The sequence below is a fragment of the Enhydra lutris genome, unplaced genomic scaffold (assembly GCF_002288905.1).
Source record: "Enhydra lutris kenyoni isolate GAN:26980312 unplaced genomic scaffold, ASM228890v2 scaffoldscaffold94, whole genome shotgun sequence".
In the NCBI taxonomy this organism is placed as follows: Eukaryota; Metazoa; Chordata; class Mammalia; order Carnivora; family Mustelidae; genus Enhydra; species Enhydra lutris.
This window is the reverse complement of record NW_019154178.1, coordinates 1,630,328-1,644,670: the sequence shown is the minus strand read 5'-3', so window position 1 is coordinate 1,644,670 and position 14,343 is coordinate 1,630,328. Positions and strand designations below refer to the sequence as shown.

Below are 14,343 nucleotides of genomic sequence, written 5' to 3'. Positions count from 1 at the left end.
TCCTGCTGTTTCCCCTCCCCGCTACATGACTCTCTTACCTTTGAAAAGTGGTGGGTGAAACGGTACAGCATTTTTAGTGTGTGTAATTAGGATGTAGTGTTTGTAGAATTGGAAAACTGCAAGAAAACTCCTTCTTGCAAAGATTTTTTGAGACTGTTCTGGAAAGGTCCCTAAAGTCCTGGAAGCCCGGTGGTTTTGTCCCGATCCTGGGTCAGTGTGTTCTTGTTCTCAATAGGCCAGTCTGCCGTCCATCCAGGAGGAGCTGTGGCGCAGAGCTGATGGGGCCAGAGGGGCAGGAAATGTGACTGGAACCGCCGAGGGCATCTCAGAGCCAGACCTGGGAAAAGGCAGCTCGGAACCGGGGAGTGAGAGTCCGTACCCACTGCTGTTGCCCAAGGGTGTAGTCCTGAAACTGAAGCCCGTGGCCAACTGTTTCTCCAGGAGGGCCTGGAGACAGAAGCGGCCATCAGTCCTGAAGCCACTGCTGATCAGACCCAGCCCCTCCCTCCAGCCCAGTTCCACGGCTGGGAAAACGCCAGCGAGGTCAGCTCCATCCGAAGCCCCTCCGAGCAAAATGGTGGTCCGGATTCCTCATGTGCTCCAGCCGGCCACCGTCTTACAGACGGTGCCGGGTGTCCCTCCGCTGGGGGTCAGGGCCAGCGAGGGTTTTGAGTCTCCGGCAGCACTGCCTCCCACGCCCCCTGAGGCCAGGACCAGTTTCCCTCTGTCTGAGCCCCAGACCCTGCTCTCCTCTGCCCCTGTGCCCAAGGTAATGCTGCCCTCACTTGCCCCTTCTAAGTTTCGAAAGCCGTGCGCAAAGCCGAGAGCCTCCAAGAGAAAGGGGGCCAAGGCCTCTCTTTGTCTGGAGCCCACCTCCCTCCTCCACCCGGTCCCCGTTATCTTTACGGTACCCGCCACCACAGTGAAGGTCGTCAGCCTTGGCAGTGGCTGCAACGTGATCCAGCCCGTCAACGCGGCTGTGGCCCAGACGCCTCAGACCATTCCCATCACCACCCTCTTGGTTAACCCCACTTCCTTCCCCTGCCCCCTGAACCAGCCCCTTGTGGCCTCCTCTATCCCACCGCTAATTGTTTCCAGCAGCTCTGTGAGTCTGCCTGTCCCGTCCACCCCTGAAGATAAGGCCCCAGTGAATGTGGACATTGGTTGTCCCATGGCTGAAGGGAAAAATGCCTTTCAAGGCCTAGAACCCAAATTAGAACCCCAGGAACTCTCCCCTCTCTGTGCTCCTGTTTTCCCTAAGGAGGAGCACAGCCCAGGGCCCCCAGCAGCAGATCGCGTGAGCCAGGAAGAGCGGCCAGAGAACCGTGCCTGTGGCTGGGCTCTGGGGAAGGCCGAGGGCGGGAGGCAGGCTCTAGAGCCGCTGCCCCCGGGGGACTTGCAGGAAATGGTCAAGACTGAACCTCAGGACCCTGGGGAGGGGGACTCTAGTGGGTCCTCAGGGCAGGACACCTGTGAGGACATCAGAGAACATTCTGTGGCATTGGATGCTGGCTTCCCAGGGGAAGAGCCGAGCCGTCCTAGCGAGCTGAGCAGGCAGACAGCCTTGCAGCAGGAGGAGGAGAGAAGGGAGCCGGTTAGAGCCACGTCAGCTTCTCGGGAAGCTCGGGATGAGGGAGACTCCAGAGGTGGGAGCAGAGGCTCTCCCAAGACGGCTTCTTCCTGCGCCGATCCTGAAGGGGTGCGAGGGAGCCCCCCAGGCAAGTCTGAGGACCTCGCCAGTGCCAGTGGCCAGACGCGGGCGACTCCGGCTGGGCCAGAAGCTGGTGGAGAGAAGGACGGGCCGGAGGACGAGGAGGAAGAGGACTTCGACGACCTTACCCAGGACGAGGAGGACGAGATGTCCTCAGCCTCTGAGGAGTCTGTGCTCTCGGTCCCAGAGCTCCAGGTGAGAGCTGGGCGTGTTCTCAGGTGTTCGTGGACAGGCCACTGCTTGGTGCACTTCGGTGGGCCTCCTGCCATTTTTGTCAGACTTTGAATGCAGTGTGGGGCACAGTTTTGCGGGGGTGGGGGGTTGAGGCGAGAGGGGAGGAAAGGCGTGAACTTCCCCTGGGTGTTCTGTGTGACTCAGTCACTGGAACGTTAGACCAGCTCACCTGCGCACAACTTAAACAGCAAAACACGTAGATCATGAGTGTGGACCCCAGCAAGGGAAAACTCTTCGGGGTAGAAGGCCACCGTTCGAAACACATCCTCCCCCTTGTGGTTGGGCTTGCGTCCCCGACTCTGCGCCGGCCCCTGGTGGCCTTGCTGGTGGCCTGGGGCGAGCCGGTGCCAGCCTTGGGGACGCTCTCGGGGGCTTTGCAGGAGACCATGGAGAAACTGACCTGGCTGGCCTCTGAGAGGCGTGCGGGCCAGGAGGGCGAGTCTGAGGAGGACAACTCCCAGGAAGAGAACTCTGAGCCGGAAGAAGAGGAGGAAGAGGAGGCAGAAGGAATGGAGAGCCTGCAGAAGGAGGACGAGATGACAGATGACGCCGTTGGAGACCCTGCTGAGAAGCCCCCGGCCACCTTCGCCTCTCCCGGGACCGCCCCGGAGGTGGAGGCCAGCAGCGCCCCGCCAGGTGAGGGGAGCCTGGTGTGCGGGGCAGCTCTCAGCGGGCCTCCTTCCTCAGTGCCACGCGGGCGCTGGTCTGAAAGCCAGCGTAAGGCTTCAGAGGCACCTCGGGGTCCCTGTCCGCCCCTCCCCCAGACGTGTTGACTGCAGCCTCCGCAGAGAAACGCGCTCAGACCGTCCGGGAGTGACTCTTCCCAGCCGCTCGGTTTGTGCTAGGTTCACGCGAGCTTGTGTGCTGGTTCTCCGTCTGTCTGTCTGCGGTTCCTCACGAGACCTCGTCCCGTGAGAGCTGGGCGTGAGCCTGCTGTCCTGCTCAGGCCCCTTGGCGTCCACGTGCAGTAGCCGAGATCCCCTTCTCACTGCGGGGAGCGCGGCTGTGCCTGCGCGGGGCCGGCCTGAACCGCGCTCCTGCCTTCCCACCTGTTCCTGCGAGCTTGTCTGGAGGCCACCCCGGACAGCCAGCGGGATTTGGGTGGGCTGCGGGCGGGTGGCTGGTGGGAGGAACGGGGCTGTGGGGCCAGAGCCACTGTTCTGTCGCCCGTATTCCCAGGAGAGCGCGGCCGAGCTGCTGGGAAGGGCCGGGGCGGTCAGCGAGTTCGCGGCAAGCGGGGAAGCCGAGCCCGGGCCAGCAAGGACACATCCAAGCTGCTGCTGCTCTATGACGAGGACATTCTCGAGCGGGACCCCCTTAGGGAGCAGAAGGATCTGGCCTTTGCTCAGGCTTACTTGACCAGGGTAGGCGGGGGCTGCTTTCCACCACTGCACGTCCCCCTCAAATGCAGGGTCGAGAAGAGTCTGGTTTTCAGGCTGCACAGCCGCCCTGCACGCCCCGCCTTGCTCTCTCCTGGAGTTGCCCCCAGAGCCACGTGAGGGAGATAGGACCCAGGCTTCTGTCATCCACAGCTTGTTGTGACTCCTTCTGCGTCACCCCTCAGTTCAGAAAGCAGGGAAAGGGGACGCCACCGTCATCAGCGAGAGGGCTGACCGCGGGGTCGCCTGAGAAGCCAGACCGGTGGTGCCCTGGCCAGAGAGCAGGCCTCTGTGAAGCGCCTGGTCTTGAGAGAGCTGATCCCACGTGCCGGGCACTCGTCCCTGCAGTGTGACCATCTGGTTCCTTTATGCCCCTGGGCACGTGGCTTGCTGGCAGTGACGGTCGTGCCTTCTTGTCTGCTGACATGTCACCGACACACGCAACGAACGCGTCCCTGCCCCTCCCTGGTGCCGCGCGGGAACGCGTGTACTGGGCGCATTTCCGTGCGGAGTGGAGAGCAGGACGGAGAGGATGGGGCTGTGGGCAAGGGAAAAGCTTGCCGGGTTTTGTGGGGAGGGCCGCGGTCCCTGGGAAATGAAGGCGTTTCAGGGCCTGCTGGCGGCGAAGGCCTGTGCGGGACTCCTGCTCCGTGTCCTCCGTGAGCAGATCTGAGGGGCCGTCCGAGGAGCCGCCTCCGCAGGGGGCTTCTGCAGGGGGTTCTAGAGCTCTGTTCGGGGCCTCCTCCTGGTCTGCACGGCTCGCTCGTCCTGATGGCGGGACTTCTTCCCGCGTAGGTCCGAGAAGCGCTGCAGCACGTCCCCGGCAAGTACGAGGACTTCCTGCAGGTCATCCACGAGTTCGAGTCCGGCACCCATAGGCAGACGGCCGTGGGCCTCTACAGAAGCCTGCAGGCTCTGCTCCAGGACTGGCCTCAGCTGCTGAGGGATTTTGCGGCTTTCCTGCTGCCCGAGCAGGCTCTGGCCTGTGGATTAGTGAGTGGATGCATGAACGCCGGGCCAGGGGGGCTGCTGGGGCTGGGGCCGGGGCCGGGGTTGGGGGCGGTGCCCCCAAGGAGAATGGGCCGACACCAGCCTCATCTCTCGGCACCTCCCGGTCAGATGGCCCTGCCTGAGTCCAGGGTGGTCAGTGCCCCTTTGTTTTCGCTGGGGTGATCTTCCCCGGCCTCTCCGGTTCTTAGAGTGCAGTGGGGGCTGTGCCGCGGTTGCCATGAGAGCTGCAGGTACATCCTGCCTCTTTGTAAGACAAGGCGGACATTCCGGCAGATGCCTGCGATGTGCCCAGGGCGTGTCAGGCAGTTCTCGGTCCTAGGAATATCGTAGTTAGCAAAGAGTGATGTCCTTGTTCTCATGCAGCTTCCATTCTTTGGGGGAAAGTTGGGTGATGAACAGTAAAACACATACGGTGATGTGCACAAGGGTTAGAGAGTATTTGTGAACCGAAAAACAGGTGTGATGCTTCCTAGCGCCAAAGCCTCATAGCAAATCCGTCAGGAAGGGGGACCAGGGGCGTGGCTCCAGGTGAGGCCTTGCAGTTTCCTCTTGTACATGGTGGTCTGGGGGGCCGCTGTGTAAGGTGATATTCAAGATGTTGGTAAGTGTACCCGTGCCAGGGCCGTCCCAGTTCAGGGTTGAAAGACACGGGAATGGAGGGCAGAGTGAGCTCTGGCTGGCTGGAGGTAGTCCCATGGTCCCAGGGGTGACACGTGCCTGCCGGGGCTCTCTCCCCGGGTGAGGTCAGGGTCAGTCGTGGACGCTGTCTAGACCGTGTCAAGCTGGAGCGTCTGACGTCACCACCCTTGAAGTAGTCTTGCGTCTGGAACCTGTCCTTCGTGTCATAGGTGTCTTGGGTTAGTCGCCCTTGCAGCCCAAGGCACGGAGACGCCAGGGTCTCAGAGCAGCCCCACGGCTCTCACGGAGGGCTCCACCCCAGCCCCACACACTCAGCGCTTGGGCGTGGAGCGTCCCGTCGGCGCTCGCCACGCACGTGACACTCTTGCCTTCTCTCCACTGTGGCAGTTTGAGGAGCAGCAGGCTTTTGAGAAGAGTCGCAAGTTTCTCCGGCAGCTGGAGATCTGCTTTGCAGAGAACCCCTCGCACCACCAGAAGATCATCAAGGTCCTCCAGAACTGTGCAGACTGCCTGCCCCAGGAGATCACGGAGGTGCTCTTTCCTGTCCCGCTGCCTTTCTGCTGCCCCGTGCCTAGCCTCTTGCTTCCGGGGCATCTTGGACTTCCGGAGGGGATGAAGAAGGCGAGGACTTTAACGGCTTTCCTGAAGCGCAAATCCCTGGAACAGGGGCGCTTATCCCCTGAAACCAGAGCCTGACCGATCTCACAGGCTCAGGGATGCCTTCAGTGCCTGGAAGGGAAGTTCAAGGAAGGAGGTGGTGGGGCCTGGGGGGGACTCGCCTGCCCGCTCTGCTCGGGTTGCCGCCAGAGTGGGAGGTCAGGAGGGTGAGGTGCAGAGTGTGGCCATCAGGAATGAAACGTGTTCCTAATCCCCCTCCAGTGTGGGCACAGGAGCAGGGATGGGACGCTGGAGACGTCTTCGTGCTCCGAGAGAGGCTTCCGTGCCCTCCGTGGACTAGGAGTGTGGTTGGGAGCGAGTGGGTTCGGTTTGGGATGGCAGCCTGGTGAGGCTCCAGACGCTTCATCCTTCCCCTGTCCGCTTCCTGCAGCTCAAGACACAGATGTGGCAGCTTCTCAAGGGCCACGACCACCTACAGGAGGAGTTCTCTGTCTTCTTTGATCATCTGCGCCCAGCGGCCAGCCGCATGGGGGACTTCGAAGAGATCAACTGGACCGAGGAGAAGGAGTACGAGGTACCGGCCCTGAGGCTGCAGTGGGGACGGGGAGGCCACGCGCCAGGGGGTGCCTGCCCAGGTCTGTGCTAAGGGGCCCCTGCTCCCCCCAGTTTGACGGCTTCGAGGAAGTGGCTCTGCCTGATGTGGAGGATGAGGAGGAGCCCCCCAAGACGCCTGCGGCCTCCAAGAGCAAAAGGAGAAAGGAGACTGGGGTCCAGAATCATGACAAGGTACCCCAGGGGGTCGGGCGTCACCTGCTTGTCACGAGTCAGGCCTTGAGTTTCTGGAGCGCTTCTGGGGCTGGCCGTGGCGCGCGGCCTCTGGGCCCGAGGCCATGCAGGGCGGTGGGGCGGGCGGGCTGCACTCGCGGGGGACACGGCCGCCCCAGCAGGAGGCAGCTTCCTGGTGGCTCTCTGGCTCCGTGCGGCGCCTCTCGGCCTTGGGCCGTGACTGCTTCCTTCCAGTTTGTGTGAGGAGAGAAGCAGGCGTTCCCGCTCCAGCAGTTTGGTAACAGTGAACACTCTGCTGTGGGACGCGTGCGTGTACCTCTCGGGGGTCGTGTTCCCGCACCGTTGACATCCCATGGCCAGGCCACGAACAGATGGCCCTGTTTGCATTTGCCCGGGGTGGGGGGCTGTGCAGCGCGAGGCTGGTGCTGGGCCCTCGTGTCTCTTTGGTGGCTGTGCTGGGGTGCAGTCCCGGGCGGCCCGGGGTCTGCTGGACTCACCACCCTCTGCTGCTCGCCCAGGGGGACTGTCTCCGTGCCTTTTCCTCTTCTTTGGGCAAAACTGCTTCTCAGCAGCTGGATGACCTTGGGCGACTTAGTGAATGCTTGGGTCCGCCTTTTCGTCGTCCGTGGGGGTCATGACAGTACCGGTGTCTGGGGTCCCTGAACAGAGAGCGGCCCCGAGGGGGCTGGCGGAGGGGGCAGAACCCCAGGCACGGGGACGCAGGAGCCGAGGCGGTTGGTCGTCCCGGGGTTCTCTGACTTCAAAATACTATCGAATCCTTTGGGCAGCTGGGCTAGGTCAGTCCTCTGCGTTGGTGAGGGCCGTGGCTGGGACCTGCGGCGGGCTGTGGCTGAGTGTCCCCAGGCCACGGGAAGAGCTTCTGTGCGGCGAAGGAGAGAGGGTGCTGGTCAGGGCGGCCTTGCTGCAGTGGCCGCGTCCTCTCAGGACTCTGCCCGCCCTAACCGGCTGCCAACCAAGCCTGGTGTCTCCTAGGAGGCTGAGTGGCCAGACACTGCCAAGGACTGTGCCTGCTCCTGCCATGACGGAGGCCCTGAGTCCAGGCTCAAGAAGAGCAAGAGGAGAAGCTGCGGCCACTGTAGCGGCAGGGTGAGCGTGGCGGGAGTGGTGAGCGTGTTCTCCCCGCTGTGCGGGGCAGGGGGAGCAGTGAGCAGGGGCCGCGCGGGGCGTGGGGGGAGCAGTGGAGGGAGGGGGCCGGGGGGGGGGGGGCGGGGCGGGCTGCACCCGTGGGTCCTCACTGCGTGGGGCCGTGTGCAGCCCCCGTTACCCGGGGCGAGCGTGCTAGCACCAGATAGAACCCTTGACGAGTATGTAGCGGATTTTGCTTTTTGAAGATAATCCTGTGGGTAAGGAAGTTTTTGAAATTGATACAAAATGAACTGTTTCAACTGTTTCTCAGATTTTTTCTTTTCTTTTTTATGAAAGACTCTGAAAGGGCTGGGTTGCTTGGCAGCCAAGATAGAGGTTTGGTTCGAGTGGGAGGAGCAGACATTTAAGATTGTCCGTAGACTGCCAAGGATTGTGGCAGGCCGGCTTCCCGTGGTCAGCGCCCCCCACCCCCCTCCCGGCCCCAGATGAAGGCCATGGGGACACCCTTGACCAGGAAGGCCGTCCCTGTAGGTCTGTGACAGCAAGTCCTACAAGAGCAAGGAGCCTCAGGAGTTGGCAGGCAGCAGTCCCCACCGGGAGGCCAGCCCGGGGCCCAAGGACACTGCACTCAGCAAAGACCTGCAGGAGGAGGCCGCCCCCGAGGAGTGCGAAGGCCTGGAGGTGAACCTGGACCAGCCTGGCAGGAGTGCTGGAGGTGGAGGGACACCTGTTCCCGGTGAGTGCTCTGCCCGGCAGCCCTGCCCCTGTCCCCATGTCTGCTTCAGTCGAACGTGCCTCAAGCTAGAACATCTTTGAGCCCAGAGAGATGAGTCTCTGTCTGGTGGACTGTCCCTTTGTTTACTGACAAGTGATACAATTCTGTCCAGCCTTGACTTTGCTGTGTGGCCTCTGTCCTCTGGCAGAATTGGGAGTGCTGCCGTCTGTCATGGGCATGCCCTTCCCCTGCCCTCCTGACGCGACCTGTGCCCCGAAGGTCTGTCACAGCAGGGCCCCCCCAACCCGCATGGCCCTGCGGTAACTCGGGGTCTTAGGTGCATGTTGACCCTGTGCGTCCCTCAGAGCTCGGCTCCTCTCCTAGCAGGACTGGCGGTGGGGAGCACTCCGCTGTCCCCTCAGGAAGTGAGTCTTACGGATCGGCTTGTCCTGGGGGGGCCCCGGCCCTGCACGCCAGAGACGACTCAGCTTTCCTCCAGTACCGGAGCCGTGTGCACTGGGAGGAGCCAGGTCTCGCCTGAGGTCCTGTCCTGCCCTCGGGCGTCGTACAGGCTTCCGACGGAGGGGGAGGACCAGGAGGCAGTGGGTGAGCCAGAGGCTTCCGTGCCAGCCTGGGAGGCTTCGGAAATGGAGAAATGGCCTGGAACCGTTGAGCCCCCTGCTTCCTTCCTGAGTCCTGTTTCCTCAAGGACCAGAGACATGGGGAGAAGACAGGTGTCTGAGAGGTCAGACGTTCCAGAGAGCTGGCTGCTGGCCGGCAGAGCCGCAGTGAGGACCGCAGACAGGACGTCCCCCGTGCGCGACTCTTCATCGGGAATGGACCCCTCAGAGACTTCTTCCACAGCCCCTCGGGGAGCTCTGGCTAAAGACAATGGAACCCCGGGCAAGGGTCTGGTGGGGGAGCCGCACCCGAAGGCCGCAGAAGCCACGGTGTGTGCCAATAACAGCAAGGTCAGCTCCACCGGGGAGAAGGTGGTCCTGTGGACAAGGTAGGTGGTGGCGGAGGACGCGCACGGACTGTGGAACGCATGCGCGCTCCTCACCCGAGACTAACCGCGGCGCGTGGCTTCCAGGGAGGCTGACCGCGTGATCCTCACCATGTGTCAGGAGCAAGGAGCACAGCCGCAGACGTTCCGCGGCATCTCCCAGCGGCTGGGAAACAAGACCCCCACCGAGGTAGGCGGCTCCGGCTGGGCCAGAGACTCGAGCCCCAGTGGGCATGAGGATGGGGCCAGGCAAGGAGAGAACGGGATGGCCAACCAAGGGGCCAGCCCCAAGGGCCCCGACGAGGGGCCGGACTCGTGTGGGCAGGTGGCAGCGGTTCTAGAAGAGCGAGGGCGTCGGACTCTGAGGTAGCGGCCCTAGAGACTCCATTCCAGGTGGGCTTGTCGGAGTGCTGGGGTTTAGGGCCAGACATGAAGCCTCTCAGGTGCCCTCATCTGTGAGGACGCAGCCCCCACCCCCCGCCCCTGTTCCCGTGCGGGGCCTGTGAGACCGTTCACGGAGCGGAGCGTCCCTGTCTCGCCCTAGGTGTCCCACCGTTTCCGGGAACTCGTGCAGCTCTTCCACACAGCCTGTGAGGCCAGCTCCGAGGAGGACGACGACGCCACCAGCACGAGCAACACTGACCAGCTCTCTGACCGTGGGGACATTCTGTCTGAGGAGGAGCTGGACGGGTGACTGTGGGCGCACGTGGGGGTCGCATCCCCCCACCCGCGCCCGTCCCCCAAGCGGGGGGCGCTTGTACTGCGCTGGGCCGCCGCTCTTGAGCTCAGGACACAAAGCTGGAGGAGCAGGGGCCGAGGACAAGGATGGAGGCAGATGGGGCTGGGCGGCGCTGCCTGCGAAGGCCTTGTTCAGGGTCTTCAGAAGCTACAGGGGCTTGGCTCCTTTTCGGCCCCCCCTTCCCCTGTCCCCACGGCGCGTACATATTGTTGAGACCTGATCGCGGTGTTTCTAAATGCAGCGCTCGCCCCTGCCGGCGCGGCCAGGCCATCGCTGAGCCCCTGCACCCAGTGTTTATTGTGACCCAGCAGCCTCCTGTGCTGGAAGAACCTTAGTCCGCGAGGCCGTCCCCTCCCCGGTAGCACTGGGCCAGACTGCCCAGCTCCTCCAGTGCCTCCTCCACGTCTGCCTGCTCCACTCCGGCATCCAGGAAGCTGGCCCAGCGCCGCACGTCCAGTGTGCTGAGGTCTCTAGCCAAGTCTCCCAGGGTCCGGCTCAGGGCAGAAGAGGAGCAGAGGGCCCCGAGAACTGGGATGCTCTCCACGGCTGCAGAGGGAGAGGAAGGGGAGCCTGCCAGTGGTTTCCCTGCCTTGGGCATTGCTGCACAGACGGGGACATCTGGGCCTGCGGCAGACCTGGCAGGACTGTGAACCCGTGACTTCTGTGTGCCGTCCCCTTGGCAGACCAGTGCTCCCGAGGATGGCCACTTGCCTCAGGAGCCACTGAGTGAATAAAAGGATGCTGACCTGTGGACTTCAGTGCCTTGCTTGGGGCAGGCATGTGGGGAAACCTCTCCTGAACCTTCATCGGCCCACGTACCTGCCCCAGGCGGCGAGCCATCCAGGAGCAGCCCGCGTTGGCCGAGGCTTGGGGAGAACAGGTGGGGGTACGGGGGGGCCACCTTGCAGGGCGCCAGCAGCAGATGGGCAGAGCTGTTGGGGGGAGAGCAGCCGCTGAGTGAGAGGTTGAGGGAGTCTGGGGAGGGGGAGGGGAGAGCCAGCCTCACACTGACCTCCTGACGCTGGGCTCCTGCTGCTGCAAATACTGGGCCAAGACGTCCTCCCCAGTGCTGCATGCGTGGAGCGGGGAAGGCAGAGGCATCCCTGGGGCGAGCCGGCTGCCGGAACAAAGCCAGAACCGCCTTTAGCCTGTGGCAGTGTGGATGCGGACTGCGGATTCTTGGCTCTCAGGCCGTCAGCTGATGAAGGGGCCGAGCGTCTCTTTCTCTCTTTTCATTGTAATGCGGGGCACGGGGAGGAAAAGGCAATGCGACCAGGATGTCCAGAGGTATCAGGGAGAGAAGGATGGGAGTCTGAAGTCTGACAAGGGCTCGTAAGAACCACCGGCCCTCACCTGGTGTGGCACGCTCTGTCTACACCCCGCAGCACCACTGACTGGGCAAAGCAGCGCATTCCACAAGGATCCCCACATGCAGAGAGTGGGGTCCACGCCGTGGGTCCTCCAAGCTGCACCAGGGCATCAGGAAGGGACTGGCCTGGGACCAAGGGGAAGGGGATGGTTGCTGCTGCCATCACCACCTAAAGGCAAGGGAGAGATCAAGTAACGGCTTTTTCTCTGCGCTGACCCGACCCTTCACACAGCTCCGCACCTTCTTCCCGGAGAAGTTCAGCAGATCGGCCAGGTGAGCCATGGAAACCGGCGAGGACCGCAGGCGGTAGGGAACAGTGACTGTGTCGAGGGTTGTAGCCAGCACGGCTGCGCAGTGGAAGGGCAGAGTGGCCTGTAAAGAGGACACCAACGGGCATTTTGCCTTTCGGGTCTGGAGAGCAGAGTGTAAAGGAGAAAGGGTCCCAATTATGAGAGAGGTCCAGATGCTTTGGGATAAAGCAGGGCTTTGCTTGGGCCAAGGCTGGACAAGCAGAGGACAGTGTGCTGTATCGTGGCTGAGTTCAAGCCCAGGCTTCGAGAAGAGGGCTGTTAACAGGTGCGATGGCAGGTCGAGGGGTCGGGGGGGCACGGTCTCTACCTGCCGTCTGAACACAAGCCTCGAGCCTTACGTCATAATCTAGGTGAGGGAAGGCGACCGGAGGCTCAGGTCGCAGCCCCAGGCTCCTGCCCAAGGATAAGGGGCAGACCAGAGAGCTGTGAGCAGACATGTGCACCAGGCCGAAAGCTGTGTTCAACAGACGATAGATGTTTTTCTGGGGCTCCTGGGGGAAAAAAGGTGATTGGTTTTGAGCAGCTTCCTCCCTGGGCTGTCATCCCCTCCTTTCTTCCTCTCAGCCCCTGGGACTGCCTTTTCCCCATGTTCTGCTTACCCTGAGACTGTAGGGGCCGGGGAGCAGGCCCCAGGTTATTATTCCCCGCCCTGAATACTCGTCCTGTAGCAACTCTGTGGCCTTGGCGCCTACCCCAGAGAAGCCATTGTGCAGGTCACACAGGATCTGGAAACCCTGGAAGGAGGCAAATGATGACAGGACGAGAAGAGGCTGCTGCCTGTGCCGCCTTGCCCCCCTGCCCCCCGGCTACCTGCAGGAAGTCACACTCCTCCACATAGAAATGCAGCCTGTCCTCCAGCTCCTCCAGGTACCTGGGCTCCTTCAGGATGCTCTCGCCTTGGCCAAAAGCCTCCAGGCGACCTGCTTCCCTGCCGTGCACGAACACAGTCCTGACTTGCGGGACCCCTGCCCTTCACTCACCCCATCCCCCAAGAGCCTGTGTTCAGGGAAGGCAGGGAAAATGGCCTCCAGAGCCTCATTTAACATCGGTGGGGACCCCGTTCCTTGCTGCACAGCCTCTGCAGCCCCCGTACCCATCGTGGTTGTACTTCTGAATCACACAGATGCTCCGGGGGTGGAGGTGGACGCGGAGGAAATCAGACCAGACTCTGATGCTGCTCTCTGTGGGGATAAGTGGTTTGGGTGCTGTAGCCGTGGCGAGTGGTGGGGGACCTGAAGGAAGAGCAAAGGAAAGGGACATTTCTTCATGTTCTGATTCTGCTGGGTTCCCCATCCCGGGGTGCCTGGTGGAAGTCTCACCTTTGCCATTGGGAATGGATTTGACCCTCCAGATACCGTCACTACTCAGCACTCCCTGGGACAGAAGAGAAACGTCTGCATTGAGCTCCAGCCAGTCGAGAAGCAAGAGAGTTAGTTTACTCTCACTGACTTTGCTGCGCGCACCCTACAGCCTCCTTTTGTCCCTGTAGCCACACTTCTTTAGGGGAAAAAGTGCTTTTTCCTAAAATGCCTTCTGAAGCTACTTAAGATGATCAAAATCCTTCTCTTTTTGCTCTGTGCCCCAGTGGGGGGACTCAACTCTGGCGCTGGGCAAACGCTTAGAGCAGAGGCCCTCACCTCGGCACTCCGGAGGTCCTGCAGATACGGGTTCTTGGGACAGAGCTCCTCCTTGTGTGTGGTGAGCTTTCCCTGCCTGGAAGAAAACGGAGGCAGGTTGGGGAGGGCGGCTTCCCTGGTTCTCGGGCTTCCCGCCCTGAGGACCACGGTACCAGGCGATCGCCGCATCCAGCTGCGCGTCCCCGTAGAGGCCACCTTCCTGCTTCAGGGAGCTCAGACTACCTGCGGGAACGACAGGCGATGTTAGGCGGAAGCCTCGCCCTCCCCGCTTTCAGCGCATCCTCCTGGGGGTTCCCGACACGCGCTGCCGTCCTCGCTGCGCCCTCCACCAGCCCTCGGCCCCTCCAAGCCGCCCCGAACACCCAGGCCTTGGGGAAACCCTGGTCTCGAAGGATGTGAGCTCCACCCCTGCGGCCCCCCGAGGCCGCGACCCACCACCCGCCGTCCCCGGGCCGGAGCAGCCGGTCCCTGAGCCGAATGAGGCTGTGCCGACCCGTGTCCGCGGACAAGAGCGGACCGAGGCCAGCGCTGCCCCCGCCGGCTCCCCGCTGCCGCAGCACCGCACGCCCCGCACGCCCGGGCGCAGGCCGACCGCGGCCTCCGCCTCACCCTTCAGATCCATGAGGATGAGCCGCGGCGTGTAGGTCTCCCGGCCGTGCGGCGTCCGGCCCGCCCGATACAGGACGTCGGGACACAGCTCCGCCGGCGGCGCGTCGGCCTCGCTCGGGGCGCACAGCGCAGCATCCTGCGGTGGCAGAGGAAGGCCCGGCCTCAGCGGGGGCCGCAGGGTCGGCCGACAGCAGCGGGCCCGCGGGAACGGCCGCCCGGAGGCCTCACCTGCTGGTTCCACCAGTGCGCGCCCACGAACCCCGCGAAGTGGCCCAGCTGCAGCGTGAGCACCTCCCGAGCCCCGCCCGCCATGCCGTCTGCCTCGGCCGGGTCGCGCTGCCGCGGCCGGCCCACTCGCCGCTCGGAGCCGATTGGTTCGTAGCCATGTGGGCGGGGCCTTGTTCCCCGCACTCTATTGGTGCACCGGCACATCCTTTCCCATCAGATGAGCGATTGGTCGGGCGTCGGAGGC

The 14,343-nt window shown here is 62.9% G+C and overlaps 2 protein-coding genes across 14 annotated transcripts in view; one reads left to right on the top strand and one right to left on the bottom strand.

Moving 5' to 3' along the window:
- The window catches only part of LOC111139041 (gon-4 like), a 63,590-nt gene extending 53,490 nt beyond the window's left edge, over window positions 1-10,100 (top strand). For 6 of the 9 annotated variants that reach the window (XM_022491147.1, XM_022491146.1, XM_022491142.1 and 3 more), the window contains 12 exons: window positions 236-1,906; window positions 2,326-2,581; window positions 3,125-3,309; window positions 4,120-4,317; window positions 5,362-5,505; window positions 6,023-6,166; window positions 6,259-6,378; window positions 7,372-7,485; window positions 8,017-8,221; window positions 8,585-9,209; window positions 9,294-9,396; window positions 9,751-10,100. In XM_022491147.1, the coding sequence (XP_022346855.1) occupies window positions 236-1,906; window positions 2,326-2,581; window positions 3,125-3,309; window positions 4,120-4,317; window positions 5,362-5,505; window positions 6,023-6,166; window positions 6,259-6,378; window positions 7,372-7,485; window positions 8,017-8,221; window positions 8,585-9,209; window positions 9,294-9,396; window positions 9,751-9,900 (3,915 nt within the window). In that variant the 3' untranslated portion in view covers window positions 9,901-10,100. The other 3 variants (XM_022491145.1, XM_022491148.1, XM_022491149.1) reach the window with 3 other exon arrangements.
- Window positions 10,101-10,165: 65 nt separating this feature from the next.
- On the bottom strand, window positions 10,166-14,303 carry LOC111139043 (misato 1, mitochondrial distribution and morphology regulator). Of its 5 annotated transcripts, none has more exons than XM_022491151.1 (14): window positions 14,100-14,303; window positions 13,872-14,007; window positions 13,415-13,484; window positions 13,263-13,338; window positions 12,945-12,999; window positions 12,719-12,857; window positions 12,436-12,553; window positions 12,225-12,359; window positions 11,964-12,116; window positions 11,555-11,686; window positions 11,299-11,483; window positions 10,958-11,062; window positions 10,765-10,877; window positions 10,166-10,491 (listed from the first exon to the last, which is right to left on the bottom strand). In XM_022491151.1, the coding sequence occupies exons 1-14, from the start codon at window positions 14,301-14,303 to the stop codon at window positions 10,277-10,279; spliced, it is 1,836 nt and encodes a 611-aa protein (XP_022346859.1). In that variant the 3' UTR covers window positions 10,166-10,276. The 5 variants fall into 5 exon arrangements, with proteins under 5 accessions (XP_022346859.1, XP_022346862.1, XP_022346860.1 ...); XM_022491154.1 differs by having other exon boundaries at window positions 10,801-10,877; XM_022491152.1 differs by having other exon boundaries at window positions 10,166-10,515; window positions 10,813-10,877.
- Window positions 14,304-14,343: the final 40 nt, after the last annotated feature.